Genomic DNA, 22,034 nt, shown 5'->3' with positions numbered 1-22,034 from the left:
CTGTTACTTTTCTCCGCGCTGATGAGAGCTGTCCAATCAGCAGTAGTTTGCGATTAGTGAACGAGGCATTCATTTAAAATAATTAAAGATTGTTGTTAATAGTTTTTATATTAGTATGGACTTAACGGATCATTGGCACTGTTATATATATAAAATGAGGCTTCTAGATCTACAGTAAAACAAAAAGTGTTTCGATATTTTAATACGCCATAAAAGGAAATAAATCAAGCGCCCCCCACAGGAGATGAACTGTATTGCATTACAAATCTCTTAATTTATACCAGCACGATACATCTTGTGCTTCTGTACTGTATAAACTTCAATTTCAATGTTAAAATCAACAACATGCACGAACACAAACCTCAACCAATATCATTTGCACGTTTTTATTTATATAATTTATAAATTGAGCATATTCTTGTTAGGCATGAAATACACAATGACATCCATAAGAAACTCACACAAGACTGGTTTTATAATCCACCAGAAATCCTAATAATGTTTGTTAGACATTTTTATTACATTAATATTTTAGAACTTATACAAACTAATACTTTAATTGGTAATACCAAAATATTCATAACGTATAAAGTTTACATTCAGAGCAATATTATTAGTAAACAGTACAGTAGCAAAGCATGTTAAAGGTTTTGTAAAAACACAGCTATAATCCATGATTATTAATGATTATTCTCTACATTCAACTCTTTACAATCCTAAATACTGTAATGCATGTAAACAATTCTTGTGTATCAAACTTATCTTATGGTGTGCAAATATTTAAAATAAAGTTAGGTCAAAATTTGCATTTAAAAATACACATTTTGTTAAACCAAACACAAATACACAATGTGTATTTCTCGTAAGCACGCCATAAATTGGTCCTCCACTGTATAAAGTGCAGATTGTGTGTGTGTGTGTGGTGTGCTGATCTCAGGTCAGTCTGTTGGCTTCCGGAGATTTAAAGAAGAATCACTGGAGGAACACGCTCAACATTTCCTTCTGCCTTTGAGCTTCTTTTTCCTCAATTTTCCTGCAGTGTGAGAAAAAAAAAACAATTAAACTACAAACCAATCTTTAGACTGAAACCCGGATATCATGAAGAAATTTTAAGAAAGCCTTCAGTTCAGGCATCATTAGGGAGATAAAGCATCATGACACTCATCAGCTCAAAAAACAACTTACAGGAAGTTTTTTGTTACCACAAGATGAGCATGACAAGTTTTCATTCTGACCCATTACACAAATATTTACTTTGCTTATCTTTCATTCTTCAGACATACAGATTAAAGTCACGATACAGAAGACACAGGAATGTCAGACACAAAGGTCAAAGGTCATAACAGCAGCATCCTTCAGATCTTTACATTCATCAACTGCCTTACATACAGTCAGAAACAACTCACTGTTTCATTATAGTTTCACTGCTGAATTGAACTTCATAAGAAAATCATTACAAATCATATCAATATAATTCAGGACAGAGATCATTGACGAGAAGCAGGTTAAAATCACAAACAGGCAACATTTTGTAAGACCATAAAGACATTTGTTAGATCTGAATCAGTTATGATCAAGACATGAAATGATTAATATGTTAAAGACACTGAACATGTAAACATGATTTAATGTAGTTTACAAAAATGAATGCCCCAAATCCAATAAAATCCCAACGTTTAGAAGTTTATGTCACAAGTCATGAACATGTTGGTGAGCAGAAAGGTCTAGTTACAGTAGACATGACTTAGACGGGTTTAAACGGACGCTCTGTTAGTTTGGCAGCGAGATGTTGACCTACCTTACTGTAAAACACACGCCTTTTTACTGCGGCCATTCCTTCTGTTACCCTCCACTTTAAAGGGTTAAAGAAAAAGACAAACGCTAAAGGAACCATTGACATTTAATGGGTCTGCAGAACATGACATCAGTGCAAGGTTGATGTTAACCTCACACAGATATATGACAGCAATGAAGACAAACTCTTGTTCGTATTGACGATAATTAAAAGTTGAATGGGACCGTCATAAAAAGTGAAGAATGACGATCCATTAACTTGATGAGGAGATGCGTATGGGATGAATGGTTTTAAAACCTCTCATGAACATGTCTGTCATATTTCACCCAAAACACCACAGAAATAGAAAATTAAGACCAATAAGATTTTCTTCATCTATGATGCCACAACTCGACAAAAAAATCTTAAAAAATGAATAAAATTATATTAAAAAAGTTGTCATACTTTAAGGAAAATGTTTATTTCTTCTGGGAGCAGTTTCCCAGACATGGTTTAGATTAATGCAGAACTAGAACTAGAAAGTTTTTAAGTAGTTTTTACAAACATAACTTAGAAAAAAATAACTTTACTGTTTTGCATTTTGAGACAAAACAATGGCATTGATAAGACGCGTCAATGCAAGGTGTTTTTAAATTAAGGCAGCTCAAACATGCATTTTAGTCTGGGACTAATTTAGGATAAGCCCTGTCTGGAAAACCAGCCCTTGATGTAGGGTAAAATATGACCTGAACATGTTTTCCAGAAACATCCCAGCAGTTCATCTGGACATATTTAATGTATTTATTACTATATTTAGTGTTTTTAAAGAAAAAGACACTTTGGGTTTCAAACACCAGTGCTGAACAATACGACTTTTATTAGATATAGAAATGGATTACCTTCACTGCTTTTTTTGTTTCTTTGAAAGAAACGTTTATTATTTTCAGCTTTCACAGCAGGACTGGGCGGAGTTTGTGAGCGCTCTCCATCTAGTTCATCATGCGACCGCTGCGTTTCAACAGTGATTTCAGTCGACTCGTTTCCATTGCAGTCTACACGATCATCACGGGACTGCAGTGCTTCATCCACTTGCTCTTCATTATTTTCTTTTATAGAGTCATTATTTTCACAGCCGCCATTAAGACATGAGTCCACATAAGCAGCTGAATTTAAAGGGTCAGGCGTCTTTATTGGATTTGCATTTAAATCCTCTCCTGTTGCTCGGATATTATTCCCATTATGGTTTTCATCTGGTTGATCTGTATTTTTTGGCGTAAGGCACCTGGGTAATGGATCAGTCTGATTTACATTGGTATTGTCCTGAGCTGATGATGATGATGATGAAGTGTTTTCCTCAGATTGAGTGCTCACAGAGGGGTTGTGCTGTGTGTTGATGTCTGTGGTCGTGATTTCAGGTGACTGGATCTCCCGTACGTCTCTGGAGCAAGTCTCTGACTCACCGTCACCCGGCGATATGTGTTCACCTCTGGGACTGAAGACGAAATCTTTGACCGGATCTTCTTGAGTAGAATCTTGTACTGTTGGAGATGCTCCGAGGGCAGATGAGCCAGCTTCTTCTACAGACATGACACTTGCTGCATCAGAACGAGAAGAAATCGATTTGTTTCATCAACGCTATACTTTTGAGTTGAGTTGAGAAATGGACATGACAGCAAGCAGCAAAAGCGCAGAAGCATTATGCTTAACAAAACCACCACTTTTTGTACCAATAAAAAAAAAATCACTTTTCTACAATGAAATGCTCTGCGATGAGTGATGAGCAATAATGTTTTCATGTTTCTAATTAATAGGGGTGACCGCGAATAGCCGAAGATTCAATGTTTCACGGTGGAATCGTCGCAGAAATGAGGATCATTCAGTTTTGGCAATATAAGGGTGCATATTATCTGATATTAAATAATGTGTAAAAAAGTAGCTTTCAATAAATATTTTTATCTTCGATTTAACTATTTGTGGCTTGTGTTTTGTCCCCCTGCACTTAAGGCATTTTGCACATGTTCTGCACCTTACTTGATTCTGACTTTTTTATTTATTTCTTTATTATTAAGGTAAATTCTAATCTAATTTAAGTCTGTAAATGTTGGATTGCTTTTCAATGTATTGATGTTGCGCTGTTGCGTGCTGGCACATGCAATTTAGCCGAATGCGTATCATTTAAGATTTTATTTAGGATAATTTTTTTGACAAGCATATGTATTTTTTTAAATGTATTTAAAACAGGGTGGTCAGAAGTTGAGCTACACAACAGGTAAGCTGTTCCTGGAATTTAAGTGATGATACAAAAATCTTTATATGTTTTTATATGTATTTTTATAGGTATGATATCTATTTATGCCTGACAGGATTGTCTCTCGTGATTTAATATTATGGTAAATGTTCACTTTCAAATTATTCCTGAAACAAATGATATAAGAATCAGTAGTGACCATCAAGTTAACGTTTAAGGAATCATTTACTGTACCAATCCCGAATTGTATGTCATTTGTTGTTGTTTTTTGGTCATGATTACTTTGAAAGAAATAAAAGTTATCCATTTGTTGACTACCTTGTCTGGTCCCCAACCCATGCACACACACAGATGATCCGACTATCAGTCGACCATAGGCAAGATTCGACAATCCTGATTCGAATATTTAAATCTTTATTCGGGGACACCCCTACTAATTTATATTTATTTACATGCACGTTTGCGGTTTCAGACTTTGCTGAAAAGCTTTAACACGTAGATGAGTCGTGAGCAGCAAAGCCTCCTATTGGTCCAGCAGGCAGGAAGTGAACAAACAGGCTCAAACCCCAGAAGTTCAAACGCTCCTTTTCATGTCCAGCAATGATTTTAAATGTGAGTGGACGACAACACAGTCGCTCTTTAAAGGGGTCATATCATTCTGTGTCATCTTGATTTATAATGAAAGTTTAAATACTGACAACAGTAAATGTCTTCCTGACATGTGGAATGATTGACAGCTCTGTTGAGTTAATTTTAGTTAAATAGGTTTGCTGTGGGGGGTTTAGTAGTTTAAACTATCCCACACTTTACTCTCTCTCTCTATAGAACTGTATTATATTGTCATCAGACAGAAATCATCTTCTGATCAGTGTGAAACTGTGCTGTGATGCATCAATTTATGATCTGTATGTGTGTCAAACATTTTTACTTTTATAATATATTGAACTCTAATTTGAAAGATTGAAGAGTAACAGGATTGATATGACCTCAACACAGCCGGAGGAAACGGATGCGTTTGAGACTTCTGTGGAGAGTCTGACAGCCTCATGTCTTACCAGGCTCTCCCGTATCCCTATGAATTTCACTAGAAGACGCACTTTCCATTTCGCACCTGGGACGAGTCTTTCTCAGATGGAAACCCTTTCTTATATCCGCCAACAGCTGGTCAATGATACAGCCGTCCTCCGGAGGCGGAGGTCCTCGTTTGACTGGAGGTACAGAAATATAACACTCACTTGTGCGCTTTAATAACTGAAGATTGATTTGTTTTTCTTCTGAGGAAGCGCAGACACATGATTGGTTAATGAAATAACTCACTAATCTTTCCATCTTCTCCTTTCTGTCTCTTAGAATCCTCCTCCGCCAGCTGCTGTTTGCGCTTCTCCGCTTTAGCAGCTTGTTCTTTTCGAATCTTGTTTTCCTACAAGAAGAAACAAAATAACATCAGTCACAGTAACTCTGTTCATGATAATCAGATAGATTTTAACATTGGGGGATGCTGATGAACCGTTGCTATGTGCTTGCTAGGGTATACAGAGTGCACCGTAAGGTTAAGATTGGTTGATTTAAAACAAAAAAAGACAATAAATAAAAACTTGCTAAAAATGCAATGTGATATGATAATGCTTCACGTTAAAATTAAATTAATACAGGGGTCATACGCCCTTACCACATGATTAGGTAATACGTAAGGTCATGCTGGCACATCACACTGCTAGTGCAAGACGAGAAATTGTACTTTAAAAGGTTTACTTTACTTTTTATGGTTTTTTGCAAAAAAAATGACAATCGTTTTGCTAGATAAGACCCTTATGTCTTGGTTGGGATCGTTTACAGTCCTTTGAAGCCGCATTGAAACTGTAAACTGTTGAGGTCCACTAAAGTCCACTATATGGAGAAAAATCCTGGAATGTTTTACTCAAACAACTTAATATCTTCTCAACTAAACAAAAAAGACAAACATCTTGGATGAGATGGAGGTGAGTAAATTATCTGGATTTTTATGAAAGTAGAGTTATTCTGTAAAATGGTCAGTTATTGCAAATCATTGCTCTATTTGCAAATCCCTGGTATGTACAAAGATATTGATTTGTTGATCCCTAGTACTGACTACTATCCAGCACAAGTGTATTTATATCAGAAGCAATCTTGGCGTTATTAAGTTAATTTTGGGTTGAAGCAGATGACTGACCTTCAGTGCTTTGACGAAGAGCACACGGAAAATCTTGATGTTACTGAAGAGTTCCTCAAGCGAGAGCTGAGAAGCATCTTCACAGAAATACTGAGCCAGATCACTCTTCCTCTTTTCTAGACGAGTAAAACGCTCCTCAAGAGCTTCACACGCTATCAGGTTCTTCTGCAGGAACATCACAAGAACATCAAGTCATTTAGACTCAATTCTACACATACACAACTTTCTGACCTCATGCATATTTATCATTCAGTCACCGGTCAAACACTGAATTAAATAAAGTAGCATGTTTTACTGAAGATGAGCATCAGCCTATCACATCATCATGCACACATTTACTCCACAAACACTTTCTGATTCACTCTCACATGCGTTGGCGATCAGAAATGAGGTCAGATGTGGCCGTTCGGTCTCTTATACCTTCACACATGAAGGTTGAATTCTGAATGTTTGTACCTGAATGAGTCCTGTGAACTGATCTCTGACATCATCAACTGAAGAGGAAACTTTCTTCTCAGCATCTCTCAACCGTTTCAGAAGCCCAGATGTCTCGGCCTGGATTGAGTCCAGATTTATACTGAGAGTGAGAGAGAGAGAGAGAGAGAAAGAGAGAAAACACAGAACCAGTTCAGACTGAAAATGACAAAGCTAATCTTGTGACACACACACTCTCTTATGAAACAACTATTCACAGTACACAACAACAGCGTGTTGAATTGTATTTACCCAGCAGCTCTCTCACAGGCCTCAATATCATCTGGAAGATTCAGCAGCTCTGGGTGGTTTAATTCTGCTTCCTAAAAAACACAGCAATGTTATCTTCCTCGTTTATAATGAGAAGATGAAAGGATGAATGTTAAAACAGTGATGTCACAGTCAGCACCTCCAGTATGTGATGTAAGAGAGTGATGCGACTCTTGTTTGCTTTAGTTTCAGTGAGTTTCAATAGGGAACCAATCTTGAATCCTTCAGCATTTCCTGTGTGACTTCCCTGAAAAAAAGGAAAAGTTTATTAGATGAGGAACTAATTCAGTGTCAAGCTGGCCAAAATTACCAAACACTCACAAACTGACCAGCAAACCACTGATCCCAATGTTACCAAATTAAATCATTTCAACTGAGCAATAATAAAGAGTATGATCGTTGAGCGTCTTACATAATTGAGAAAGTTTCCGACATCAAGGATAAGCTTACAGAAACTGGGCAGCAGAGAGCTTTGTCTGAGACCTACAGGAGAAACGCACATCTTCAACATTCATTCATTTACTGTGGTAAACATTGTAACAGAGACAGAGTTATATTAACACATTCAATGACTACTCTGCATGGATGGTCATGAATATAAACACAATGAAGAAAGATCTTTCAAAATACTTATTAAAAATGAGTCATTCACAATAACAGCATTATGTTGATGTAGTTGACTTCAGGTTGTACAGGAACCAGCTGACAGATTAGAGATCAGATCAGACATAAACTCACTCTCACAGCCCGACTCCAACAGCTGAACTTTAGGCTTCAGGATCTCCAGTGTAGATTGAGTCTCTTCACACAATAACATGCATTCAATTCTCAGCTGATAACTGATCACAAACACAAACACAACACACGTTCATCAGTATATCATCACATCTTCATGACTTTAAAATACTTCAACAGGTCACATGTAATATTACCATGGTACAGCCAAAAGTAAGAGGTAAAACCGGTCAACACTGGCCAGCTTGTCTAGATCTCCTTGAAATGACTTCAAGTTGTCGATCTAGAGAAATATAATTAAAAGGTGTTAGATGTTAAAGTACTTTATTAAATCTCAGTTTAACCACAGTATAAGGGTCAGACTGATGATTTCAAACACACAGATCTGTTAATCCGTCCGGCCTGCCTAGACTGAATAAAGATCAGATTGTGTTCGTTGACTCTAGTAGTAGGGATGCACCGAAAGGAAAATTCTTGGCCGAAGACCGAACAATCAAACACAATTGAATTATTTTGCCAATTTTCTCCATTTCACCATTGCACAAGTTACATTTTCATGTCCTTCTTACATTTATTTCACATTATTTAACACTGAAATTTTAACATTCCAGCAGTTATTATAGGCCTTTTACATCTGGTCACTCTGATCAGATAGCTATATAGTTAGACTTGTTAAAAATTTACATTCAACCACATAAATGAGTCTTAGCTAAACGGATATTAATCTGATCTTCATCCCTGCACAAAATGCAAACAACCAATTCATTACTCTGCCTTAAGAAACTTGCAACAATGCTTATATAGCACTGTATGTTAAGCAGCAGACGCGAACCTGCTTGCACGGTCAAGCACGAGCAAAGAGAGAGAGAGATGGCTGCAAAGTTGACAGGAGCATGACAGAGGAAGTTTTTAATTAATTAATTTTGTTTTATTTTTTGTTTAATAAAAGCGTGTTTGTCATTGTAGCACTTTACTGATTTAAGGAATTTTTTATTACATACTGCTGACACTCTTTGTTGTTCTATGACGAGAGTCTAAAGTCTCTTGTTTTCTGTGCTTGTGCATTCAGCAGATACCCAGGATCACCGCTGCTGTGTCTTTCTCATACGCTTCATGCTGTTCAGGATGTCTTGCTTTTAAATGATAAATAAAACTTGTAATGCTGTATGTTTTTGCATCTTTCTCAGACACTTTGATATGCTTTTACCAACATGTTTGCTGCATTTGCGTCTGTCATTCTCCGCTAGTTGCTATAGACCATTTCAGAAGATGTAAACACTACTGGTCCAGAAATACTTCCTGTTTTAGTTTGTGACTGTTTTTTATTTCACATATTTCATTATCTTTAAGATGTTCATTTAATTTTTTGATTCAGTTCTATATGTTCTGTTGGTTGTTTTTTATCCCAACGTTTATCTAATGTTAAAAAACTGAAACAGGAAGTGCTTCTGGACCAGTATTGTTTACATCTTTTGAAATGGTCTACTCGTCGTCAAAGACCTCATTGTTCGGTACAATTTATTCTGTCTTTTCACTTGTTCGGCCGAACACCAAAAATTTGTTTTTTGCTATTTTCGGCCAAATCATTTCGGTTTCCGTACATTTGGTGCATCCCTACCTAGTGGTGCATGAATGACACACTCAGAGCTGAAAACAAACCTCATGTTTTTCTGGAAGTAGTTTGAGAAGCTGTTTCAGGGATTCCACATCAAATTTAGAGCAATCGCCTTTCTGCACCATCATCACAAAGTCTTCATGAGAGCTGTTCAGAAGACAACCAAACATCTATGAAGGTCCAGTTAAAATATTACGTTTTGAAGTTTTTTTTTTTGTTCAGGATCTTACCACTTGAACTGTTTAAGGAATATATTCAGATTCAAATTCTTTTTGGCATCAATAAAGGATATCTGAAAAAAAGAAAGTTAAGCTTGAATCATATTTCAATAAATCTTTATGGTGTATTCTACAAATCACACCTGCATGTAGTTCTTAAGAAATAAGCTTTTCATCAGAATGTGTTATTCATTTTGAGTAACCTGCTCCACCTAAAGCTTTTCCTTTTATCTGGCTGTCATTATAAATCTCTTTAATTTCAACTGTCATACAAATCCTTAAACAATTCCCAGTTACAGACCTTCCCAAATAGCTAAATCAAGTCCCATCACGCAAACATCCGCATTAATCCAGACACCCATTAAAGAATTCAACTGGGCTCCATTTAAAAAGAAAGTCGATTTGCAGGATATATTTATATAAAGATTATTAAACCTCTTTGGTTTCTTTTCTGGTTGGAGCGACAGTGCTCTTGTCTTTGGGTTCAGACACCGGCAGACAGAAGAGCTGTTCAATGCTGCTGTAATTCGGCTCTAACGGAGAATCAGCTGGAACCGATGACCACATCGAAGCACCATCTATAAAACAACCACAACAATTATGTGAGATGGGTCACTTACAACCTTTAATCCTCATATGAACTTTGATTCTATCAGACACACCTACATTACCTCATTTAGCAGACTATTTATCCAAATGAGAAAGCATTACTCATAAAGAGCCAACAGTAAGCAATGTCTAAAAAGCTATGTTAACATGCAGGAAGAGATTTGAAGTAGATAAAAAAAAAGGTGATCATCATAGAAGATAGAGGATTGATTATACACACGTCAGATAATAAACTGCTTCACTGGTTTTGTCTAAGATGCCCTTACATGCTGTTTGGTTTTGATAAGTGCGATATCTCACCCGTAACCGCTCTGGAATTCAGTTTCTGCCAGTTGAGTTTCTTCATTCGTAGGGTTGGATAGGGCCCACTCTTCACAGGCATGCTGTAACAATGCCCAAGAGCCTGGAAATTCTTTGCAACAATCACATCCCCCATACCTGGAGGAGGAGGAGGGCACGGTGGACCAGAACCTGGTGGAGGTGGTGGGGGTGGACATCCTAATCCAGGCAGTGGAGGAGGTGGAGGAGGACCTCCTGTACCCATCCCTGGAAGAGGAGGAGGAGGGGGAGGACCTCCAAAGCTCATCCCTGGAAGAGGAGGAGGTGGTGGCGGAGGAGGAACTCCTGAACCCATTCCTGGAAGAGGAGGAGGTGGTGGTGGTGGTGGTGGTGGTGGCACAGCTCCTGTTTTTAAAGGCACTGTTGAGATGACAGCAGAACCCACACTGGGTAGAGAGGTTGGTGGTGTTGAAATCTTGCTTGGTGGTTCCTGACTGGTTGATCTGCAGGAACATTGTAGTTTTTCATCATTCATCTCAGTCTGAATGGCTTGATTCTTTTTGCGGTGCACACGATTATCAACCTCAAAAGAACTGTTGGACGATTCCTTTGCAAAGACGAGGCGCTTCAGTATCTTCTCACATGATTCCATCTCAGCTAAAACAAATACATCAAAGAATAAATTCAGTTATTGGAATCTTAGAAGTGGTGATTATTAACTTCAGATTCATTAATGGACTTCAGATGGCAACCCAACATATTACCAAAACTGGGAACATGTACTGATCAACACATCTGAATGCACTGCATGTTAAAAGCGTCTACCAAATGCAAGAGTATAAAATGTAATTGTTAACCAACTGAAAAAATTAAAAATGTATCACACAAACACTTTAGCAGACACTTAAAATAAAAGCAATTTAAAAAAGTGATTTTTCTGTCAAGGTTCACATTCTCATGAGCAGTTTGGCAACACACAAGTTGTCTTACAGGACAAAATTCTGAAAAACTAATTTCAATCACTACTATTTATTAATTTAACCACAAAACAACCAGATCAATGGAAACTTTTGAATGTTTCCACAGAAGAGCATCATGAACTTATTGATGCTTCAGCTCTGTGGTTGAAAGCTGAAGTTCTCGTAGAGAAATGTGGTCTAAAGATTTAACAAAGTAAGACATTCAGACTACTATAGCATCACATTTCTTAATTAAACACCAAACTGAACATTTTTTCTCAACTTAAGTCTTAACTAAGCTGCCAAAAACTGGATTAGATAAACTCTGGTACTTTATTCAATCTCATTTGATGTGATGGTTCAGTGATGGAATCATAACATTTTACTCTTTATTTACCCTGGACACATGGTAAATGACATTACCAAGCTTTGGTAAGCCCATACTGTAGCTGATCCTCATACTAAAGGACAAAGTGATCAATGAAGAAGAACTCAGAGGTCTGTGCTATCATAATGGCTCGGTTACTAAGAATCTCCAGAGCCTGCCAGATATCCACTCGCTCAGGATCCAACAGCAGTAATGCTTGTAATATAGACAACAGCTGTAGGGATGATGGGAAACTGCTAACCTACAAACACATGAGATGAGAAACTGTAGGTCATATATCCTCAAAAACAACGATCTCCAGAGATGAGTGACAGTATACAACACTCACTTTATTGAAGAGTGATGTAAAAACCTCCTGAGGGTCACTCATGTCAATCCCACCATAAACCCTCAGGAGCTCCTCCTCATCGTCAGACATGGCTTCTTCAAACGCCTCACACTGAATGATCAAGTCTTCATCATCCTCTTCCCTAACACACACACACACAAACACATACACACACACTACTTGTGAAGAACAACACACAGATATTTGTCCTTCAGTAAAATTGTCAAATTCATTTCTTTGTTAGTTTGCAGTTCTTCGGGAGATAATATTTCACACTTAAATGAATTCAAATTAAGATTACCTTAGCTTTGGCAGTAGCTGAAGCAGCTGTAATCCTGGTGGAGAAAAATTAATTTAATATCCATGAATTAAGACACAAACTATTCCACTACTGTGCGTTAGAAAGCTCAGATTAGACATAACACAGGTAACTTGACAGCACAGGTGAACACAGTTAAGACATGATCATCACTCCAGTGGCTGTGTCTGGAATAGCACACTGGCATACTATGCATACTACTTTTACATTATATAGTATGCACACAGGTGTGATTTTTCTGTATAATGTCTGTATGATATATCCCACCATGCAAACATAAACTTAACCTTCTGTTTATCTTCTGTGTGTAACCACATGAACTACAAATCATTTATGTCACCACTTTATTTCATAAATATTGTTTTTCCAGTCATTTTTAGATTTTTAAACAAAACTGGAGCAAAAATGACAAAATGAAAGTAATTCTATTAATTTTCTGAGAACTTAACTGACTTACAATGTGAATATTTTTGATATATACTACCAGTCAAATACATGAGGGATTATCTGACAATATGTAAAACAATGTAGTTTACATAATTAATAACTGATGACGGGCTGTTTAATTATTGTAAAATAATGCACAACCAAGGTGGTAATGCGGCACGATGAAAAGAGGATTATTTTGAAACAATTTAAAGGACTGGAGTCAATTATTCCTCTTAGAAATTGCTCTGATGGTTATTTTTAGACATCTTAAAGGTCAGGTGTGCGTTTGTCAAAAAATAATGCATACCTGTGGAACATTTCTCAACCAATCAGAATAAAGCATTCAACAGCTCCGTGCTCAGTGGCAGCTCGTGACTGCTCATCCGAGGTGCGCAAATTCAAAATATGTCTTTGGAGTGTCATGTGTGTTGCTTGTGGTTTCAAAATATATGTTTGCTGTGTGATGTGCAGCACGTGTTTTGCAAAATAAGTGTCTGCTGCACACGTCTCAAAACCGTTTATGATAAAAGAGACGCTTAAGTTTACAAAATACACAAAAGACACTCCCTTAACACTAAACTCTGATTAGGCATGAGATTATAGCCGTTTCTCAATATGCGTTCTTGTCTGTACTTGTGTTCTTGTGGACTTGTGAAACGTCATCAGTCGCGGCCCAAGTACTGTTCCAATTCAAAGTTCGCATCAAGCCCAAGTTCACATAAAATCCCCGGATGTGTTCTTGATCCGCCCATTTTATCGAGGATGCATCAGAGGAGACTTGTGTGGACTTATGACAGCGAAGTTTACCAGAATGCATTTCGCGTCAGAAGTTCGTTCTTCCGAGTCTGAACTTGCAAATTCGAACTACGAAGGACACAAGTCCGAGTTTGGCGTACTTGGTATTGAGAAACGGCTTCTGTGAGTATCTGGTAATAAACCCTTTAGATGCATGTGCAGCAGGCACTTATTTTGACAAGACACATGATGCACACACGATCTCTCGATGCGCAGAACAAGTTTTTTGAAATTATGTACCACACAAATTAAGGGCTAATCGAGCGCCCTTGAAAAAAGAAGTCACCGGCTGCCACTGCCCGTGGTACAATACATGTTAAATATATATAGTATATGTCAAGTGTAGCCACCCAAAAGATTTCTGTTTATTTGAACATACCAATAAACTCCTTGCGCATCTTGTCTCTCTGACGCAGGTCATCGATGCTGAAGATGAAGGCGTTGATGACGCTCAGAAGAGTCACCATATAAGGCACATTATCTGTAGTCTGGAGCTCATTCATAACCACACTGAAGCGATACTGTTGAATCTTTACAGACTTTAAGAGAAAACAACTCACATCATCAGTAATGTTGTCATCTGAACATCATCAAAATATCTGCTTTCAAACACCTCTCACTGATCTAACAAATAATCCAACAAACTCATGACATAAAATCAGTGTTTATGTTTTTGGGAAAAATCAGGCCATAAATCTCTTTTTGACTCAAGCTGAGATGATATGAAGTCATGTAATACAGAAAAAAGGCACACTTCACCAAAACAACAACTCACTGAGTATATTTCAATAAAGTTTAAAGGTTCAAATTTGCTGCTTTGTGACTTAAAATCAATAACTTTAGATTCACAGAAGCCCTTAAATGTGCATAAACAGTAACTGTGCACACTTGTGTACGGTATGTTTAAGAGACACTTGCCTTGTAATGTTCGAGGGCATCCAGAGCCAGTCTGTGTCCTTCTGAAGAGAACATGCTGAGGGCCGCCAGCAGCTCAAATACCTGCTTCTTCACCATCGTGTTGGAGGTGTCCAGAGCTGGAAGAAAGAGGAAAGGTACCACCGCATTGTTAGCTTTTTCCTCCATGCGTTTCCTCCGTCTTTACTGATGGGATGTGTTAGGATTTTGGGGGACGTAATGTGAACTTTGTACTTCTCATGGCTAAAAAAACAGCTAAGCATGTGATAGGTGTGAACAATGTTGAGCAATGCAGATACCATGACCGCTGCTCTGCTCAACGGGAATGTGCGTTCTCAAATCTATCCTGACCTCTTAGTCTAAGAAAAGTAAACGGCTTTGGATATTGCATATCTTTCACTATTTACTCACCATATCATCAAATCAAAATCTTTTCTTGTAGTTCTGCATCTTGATTCTAAAGGACATAAAGAGTGGATTTACCCTGAGATAGTTTGCGCACGTAACCCTCATTGTCAATGATGAAGTGAATCCCAGCTGAGGAGTTCATGACGGCTTTCACGCAGTTAACGCAGGTCAGCTGCAGCAGAGCGTCTGAGATTCGAGAGCAGCCTCGACCCGACAGCCGGTCCAGAGCCTCCAGGAGCAGGTCCAGTCCGGAGAGCTCCAGAAACTGCACCATCCAGACCTGGTCGCTCCTCTCCAAACGTTTCTTCAGACCGGAGTAGTTGACCACGGAGGGCACCTGCAGCAGACGGATGCAGAGTTCTGCGTCTGCGTTCTCCAGGTTGGCATCCTGCGAAGTGTCGGAGTCTTGAGACGAGCCGAGTCGACCTCTCACCATCGCCCATTTATTAGGGGTTACGTCTGTCTTTACAGACATGATGATGAAGATGAGGAAGATTCTGTGAAGTTAGAAACAGAGAGAAGGGTTATAATGAAATACTTTTATTTGGTAAAACAAGTCGTTGTCACAACTTTGAGGGCGGTGTACATTACACAAGTAGTTACAGCAAACTGAGGGTCTTGATCAAGAGCACAATGGTTGCCATGTTAACCCTGATTTTGTTTTAACCCAAATGAATAAGTACATGAAATATACCCTCCATTACACAAGAGTTTTAGTTTAATGCATGATTTCTTTCATTCAACAAGACTTTTTAAGTTGAATTAACTTATTTTAGCTTATTTAAATCTGTGGATTTGAACATTTCAGCCATGATGGATTGCAGCGTGCATAAATTATACTGCTACTGTTATATGAGGGTTGTTTTTGCTGTTTTTATTCATACTACTGCAGCTGTTTTTATTATGATTGTTGGTTATTATTTTTGTGGTGAAGTTAAGAGCTCATTGCGAGATTTGATTACTGTCACGTCATTGAGATTTCTGTGTAAAGTGTTGAGGTCTCTGTGTGATAACAATAATTTGATGGCTTTGCTTTACTTGGAGTTACATTTGCTTTGCAAGGTGGCCTCTTTGTTATAATCTGTTAAATTAAATCTGTGCAAAAATGATCCAGAGTCCATTTACAACCCTAGGATTTGTCTTAGAAAGAAATGGTCTATTATTACCTTATTTGAAAGGGTCATGAATAATAATGTTGAGCTCTGCTCTGATTGGCCGTTCTCAGAGCAGCTCCTTCAGTAGCTCTGTGTGTGTGTGTGTGTAAACAGATCTTATGTTTATCAGATAAAGATACAGATTTTGAGGAATAATCAGTTGTTTGGAGATTGTTAATGGACGTTTCTGAGTGGTAAGTTTGTGTTTTTTTCAGTATGGACCTGCAAAACGTAACTATAACGTCAATAGTAGAATTTCAGCCTAGACGCTAGCATATAGCATTAACTAGCATATAGCCAGGGCCGGATTATCCATAGACGGGATTGGGCGAGTGCCCTGGGGCACCAGGCAATGGGGGGCAGCAAGGGCTCCAGACTGCGGGCAAAATGCTTTTTTTACAGGTACTTGTACAAGTGCGTGACAAAAAGACGGAATGCGCGATCGGGTTTTAAACGCTCATTTGCATGACGCGTATATCGTTTTATGTCACCATGCGCTCAGTTGATTGTACCGTTGGGTCTACGCAGCCCGGGTAAAGTCAACACATCTCACTCAGAACCGCGAAGAGACGCGCTGGTGCAGATTTAAAATGAAACATTGCAGAGATGAGAGACAAAGAGAGCGGGAAAACTTTTTGCCTACATTAACACCAATAACATTATAGATGAGAATAAAGGTTTCAGACATCAGTGCCCAGTTAAGGAAAACCAGATAAAAGATGAGAAACGTATGTAGATTGCCCTGCCACTCATTTCTTTACAGTATGCTGTCTGGATATATAACTTATTGTATATGTATGTATCTTATGCCTAGTGAAGGGGGTTGTATGATTATTTGGTTCATAAGTTCCTATTCTAAAAGTTTCATCAATTGTGCATAATGACATGTGCAGCAACTGCACAGAGTTAAGTAAGTCTATTTAGTATTTTTCAGTAATGTAGTTATTTTGGAAAAAATGTGAATAATTGCATTGCAGGCTGATTTAAGGTGTGCCCTAAATTTTTTGCTGGCACTCCTAAAATTTTCAGTCTTGGGCTACAGTGCTCCTAATAAAAAAAGTTAGTCTGGAGCCCTGAATGACTAGAGTTCAATAATATATATATATATATATATATATATATATATATATATATATATATATATATATATATATATATATATATATATATATATATATATATATAGAATATAATGTATAATTTTTTTGGGAGGGGGCACTTGAAATGTGGTCACCCTGGGCACTTCACTCTGTGTTAATCCGGGCCTGCGTATAGCACTAACTAGCTTATAGCATTAACTAGCATGTAATGCTAACTCAGCAGTCACAACTTTGTTTTTATCATTGTAAGAACATTGTGCTGAATTTAATGTTGGGGTGTACATCTCGACTGTAACGTCACAGTTGGTGTTATGTTGAGATTGGTCTGTTTTCTAGCGCTCTTTTACAATCATGTTTGAGGCTCATGATATGTCTTTACCATGTACAGAACTTTTATTATTCATCTATGCCTACATAAATACAGTTTTATATTTTACGGCACCTTTAAAGGACTATTTGTAGAACAGAAAATGTATTACTGAGTTGAGACATTTTACGTTCAGTGAACGAAAATTTTAATTGACTGTTCAACAATCTTAGTACATTTAAGGTGAAGTTACTTTGTTTGTTTAGCAAAGCAAAAGTCAAATGTTTAGGGCAGGGAGTATACTTTTTTAAGTTGAATGAACATGTCTGGGCTTACAGTGTTGAGTCTAATAATAGCAACCATTAACCGTCTGCTCATTAGTTCAGATGAGATTAAACCGTAGACTTCACCCCTGCTAAACACTACATAGACAATACTGTATCACAACTAAACCAAATGGTATGTCTTTAACCACACAAAACCATATTCACATTTTCATTAGAAATACATTTTACTATTTACTTTTTTACGAACAATAAGAACTTTTGCAATGCCTAGGTGTGTTTTTGTGAAATTCACACCTTATAATAAAAGTGGGACACATTCAAATAGAATAAAGAGGATGAAGGATAGAAAAAGGAGGATGTCATTGAACAAAAATACAATACGATTTGTCATAAGGAAGGACATAACCTCTATCAGAAGGGGTCACGTTGAGAGGAAACGAGAAGAGAGGAACAGAAGGAAACTGCACCCACCATCACACTGAGCAGAAACACCGAACAGTCCAGACTTGCAAAAGCAAACACATTTCAACATTTCTCCATGCAGGATCAAATGTGAGAAACAAATATGATGGTTGCTTCATACTTATTTTTAATCATCCGGGAGATCTGCTGACATTTTCAGCCATGCAGAAACTTTCAACATCAAGTGTTGGCAGGAGCGGCTTTACAAGAGATGTGTCAGCGCTCATGCTGGAACACAGACCTCATTTCATGCACAAATGATGAAGTAAACACAGACTTAAGGTGCAAGAACACAACCTTGCATCCAACAGTACAGAAATCTCTCTCATATACAGATGAAGAGTGAGATGTGAATGTGTGTGAGGTCAGCGTTCAGTCAGTGTTTGTTTTCAGACAGGTTTGGGTTTGTCCAGGAGTGGCTGATCTGTAGCGGTCTGTCCTCCTCATATGTGAAGCAGAAGGAAGAATTTTAGAACTTTTCTGGGAAGATGAAAGTCACCATCTACAATAAAACATTCACCTGATGTTTTATTCACCAGGTTTACTAACATTTCACTGAAAGATAGTGATCACTAACTAGAAAGCATCAACCTTTGTTAATAAAGTCGAAAGGCAAACCTCACCCTTCTTTCTGCCTGGAAGGTAAACATCCGGTCCTGGTCATCAAACAAACTACTCATATTGTTGTGTACTGTAACACTGTTATGTTTTAGTGTTCATTTAATCGAAAAACCGAAAGCCTCCACTGCTCCAAACATCACACCGATTATCTAATACTTCTCACAATATAAAGACACAAACACAACAAAATACTTCACACACACATCAGCCATCTGATTCACTTTAACACAACAGATTATCACTGCCATACTGTCTACACAATAAAGGTTTACACCTGAACAAATCGAAACAAAATGTCAAACCGTGCTATCAGATTTATTTCTACATTTTGACTACAGGAAAATGTAACATCCTCACAGAAAAGATATTTTAGTTATGGATGTGTTTGTTCTGGGAGGTTTGGGAACGTTCCAGAAATTCCAGTTACATGAACGTTTCGTCTTTGGATGCCAGTTACTGCCTGGTAAAGTGAAGATAAAAAGCTGTAGATGATCTTACGATTCACACGTTTACACGAGTACTTTTCTCCTGCTGATCGGATCACAGATCGGACTACGCCACCACTTTCAATACGATTGAATTTTTATCGGATCGACCTCAATCCTATTGAATAAGGTGTTTACATGAAGGCTTTTCAATCCGATTGAGCCAATAATACAATTACAAACGGATTATTTGGTTGCATGTAAACATACCTAATAACAAATTACATTTTAATGAAGAACTTTACTTGGTGTATAAAATCTCATAAAACACACAATGATGATATTGTTCAGTAAAACGATCACAAAGTCACATGTGTGCCCTGTAAACAATCTCAGAAAAGGCAAATATTCATGCAAGAAGGAATTTTACACCGTATGCTTGGAATTTCCTGGACACATTCCACCTCTATGTCTCCTACAGATTACGTTTATGAAGGAGTTCAGCACAGGAAGGAAAACTTAAACTTGTTCATACCTTGGAGACATCAGTATCACAGAACATTTAAGTGGTTTTGAAACCTTGACTGTTTAAAACCTCGATATACCTTGAAACCAATAACTAATACAAACAACAGAGCATTCAACATTTGTACCATCTTAATGCGCACAACGAGATTAGTTTTGCTTTAAACAAACAGAAGAATGGGTGATAGTGGTCTTCTCTGCCAAATGTCTCACATGCCTGTAAGGGTAAAAGTCTTGTGGTTGAACAACAGAATCAATGTTCTTGTAAACATCAAATCAATCTCACAATGATTTTGCATTCCTTTCGGCTGAAAGATTCTTGGCAATCCTTCAATGAAAAACCAATAAAACATTTCATGTATTAAGAGTTGTGCAAACATTAGGGTGTTACTGTAACAGGAATGCTTGATTTACAAGCTTCAGCAGATCTGTCCGACAGTTTCCTCATTTTCCGAGCATCAGGCTTTTTTGACACAATCTAACGGGACAAACAACAGCAGCTTCCCATCCGATGCAAATGCAGCCCTTTGATAACCGCTCTTGACAAACAATATCAACTAACATAATAGGAATCGTGCCAAAATGAAAACAGTCTGTTATTAATAATCCTCTCTTGTGCTCCTCAATCATCCTTTATTATATCCATTATTATTATTATTTATTACCACATAATTACACATTTTAAAAAAAAATCAGAAACTAAATAACGTGAGCAAAACATAATGTTTGGAAATGAAATATGCATCTCTGCAGGCACCTTAAACATGAACTATTACCACATTAACAGTGTTTACCGAGCTACAGTCACAGGTTTAACACAAACACCTTGTGTAACTGTTTGTATCTGTGAGCTTCAGACATAAATGATGCTCAGATTGTGAAGATGTTACTTTCCAAAGCATCTGGTGGAGAAAAAGTTTACCGAACCGAAGACTGAATATCATGCTAACCTAGCAACTACACACAAACCCTAACAACCATCTTGCAACGTCATAGCAACCAACCATGCACTGCACCTTAGCACTGCATCAGTAACTTTTCACAGGCATGCATTTAGCAAAGAAAACTACTTTCAGTCTAATTTTATTTAGTCTATTTCTAACAAATCAAGAAGATATCGATCCGTACTCAGCAAAATCAGACGGGTGTGAATGCAAGATCCTGCTTTTCAATGTACTTAATAATGAAAGAGGTGCAGTAAATAAAGCTGTGTCCTGCAGCAGAGACACTCACAACATCTGCTTAACATCAAGGACAGAAAAACACTTTCTCTGCATCTGATCACAAGCAGCTGTTCTTTCTCTCTATAACACCCACACGGACCAACAATATTAAAACAATCACAGCCTATGACAAACAAATCTGATTTACATTACTGTAAACATTACCATATAACGCCATTTCAACACTCATAGAAGTAAACTGTTGTCTACATTCTGTTACAATAGCATCATCTTTCAGATATGATACAGTAACTTTTAGTCTGAATTTAAATAATTTGCTTCTACATGTGATGAGCTGTCATTTAACACCAAACTTATGCACAAATATTATATTTACATTATATCGAGATATAAACGATCTCAACGCAAAAACACAGCCATGTTTAATCTGATACATAGCTGTTAGGATTTAGATGACAGACGTGATTGTATTTGGCATGTTTATGTAATGTTGTGATCAATAATCAATAGTTTAAGGGGCATGAACGCGATTATTATTGAATAAATACTCTGAAAGATCATTTGTTTCTTCACCGACAGTCAATTCAAGCCTTCATCTTCTCATCTTCTCCTAAACATGGAGGCGAGTTTTCCTCCACAGCGCCACATACACATAACCACTGACTCAGAAACAGCAGATTTTTGCTCTATGACAAAAAGTCTTGCTTTAATAAATCACGTTATTTGCCTAAATGCATTAGAGTTGTAAACATGAGGACGTTACCTGAAATCTACTGAATGTCCTTGAGGATGTGAAGCTGGAGGTCTGATGTAAGGAAACACATTCCTGATGTCTCTCCAGATAGTTTGTAACACTCGGCGTGAGCTGGATGAGAGTGAAATGTTGCTGTGTCTACACATGCCTGACTCCGCCCCTCCCCCCCATAGTGGGCGTGTCCAACTCAACAATCAAACTACAACACCACTGAAAAATTCAGCTAAGACCAGCACAAATAAACTGGTAGCTGGTTGTAGT

At 37.6% G+C, this 22,034-nt stretch overlaps 1 protein-coding gene across 6 annotated transcripts; it reads right to left on the bottom strand.

The window, feature by feature from the left end:
* Positions 1-370: 370 nt before the first annotated feature.
* inf2 (inverted formin 2) lies at positions 371-21,941 on the bottom strand. Of its 6 annotated transcripts, XM_055172934.2 has the most exons (23): positions 21,783-21,941; positions 15,030-15,451; positions 14,550-14,665; positions 14,011-14,170; positions 12,390-12,423; positions 12,089-12,230; positions 11,869-12,001; positions 10,435-11,070; positions 9,961-10,103; positions 9,538-9,599; positions 9,352-9,454; positions 7,890-7,975; positions 7,696-7,796; positions 7,370-7,440; positions 7,097-7,204; positions 6,940-7,010; positions 6,670-6,790; positions 6,214-6,378; positions 5,340-5,442; positions 5,078-5,230; positions 2,674-3,369; positions 1,799-1,852; positions 371-1,033 (listed from the first exon to the last, which is right to left on the bottom strand). In XM_055172934.2, exons 1-22 carry the CDS (start codon positions 21,917-21,919, stop codon positions 1,800-1,802), a joined length of 3,816 nt encoding a protein of 1,271 aa, XP_055028909.2. In that variant the 5' UTR covers positions 21,920-21,941; the 3' UTR covers positions 371-1,033; position 1,799. The 6 variants fall into 6 exon arrangements, with proteins under 6 accessions (XP_055028909.2, XP_055028910.2, XP_055028913.2 ...); XM_055172935.2 differs by lacking the exon at positions 1,799-1,852; XM_055172938.2 differs by lacking the exons at positions 1,799-1,852; positions 2,674-3,369.
* Between the last annotated feature and the right edge of the window lie 93 nt (positions 21,942-22,034).

Source organism: Misgurnus anguillicaudatus, chromosome 7 (assembly GCF_027580225.2).
Source record: "Misgurnus anguillicaudatus chromosome 7, ASM2758022v2, whole genome shotgun sequence".
Classification (NCBI taxonomy): Eukaryota; Metazoa; Chordata; class Actinopteri; order Cypriniformes; family Cobitidae; genus Misgurnus; species Misgurnus anguillicaudatus.
Note: the sequence above shows the minus strand (reverse complement) of the source record. Positions and strands in the feature narration are given on the sequence as shown.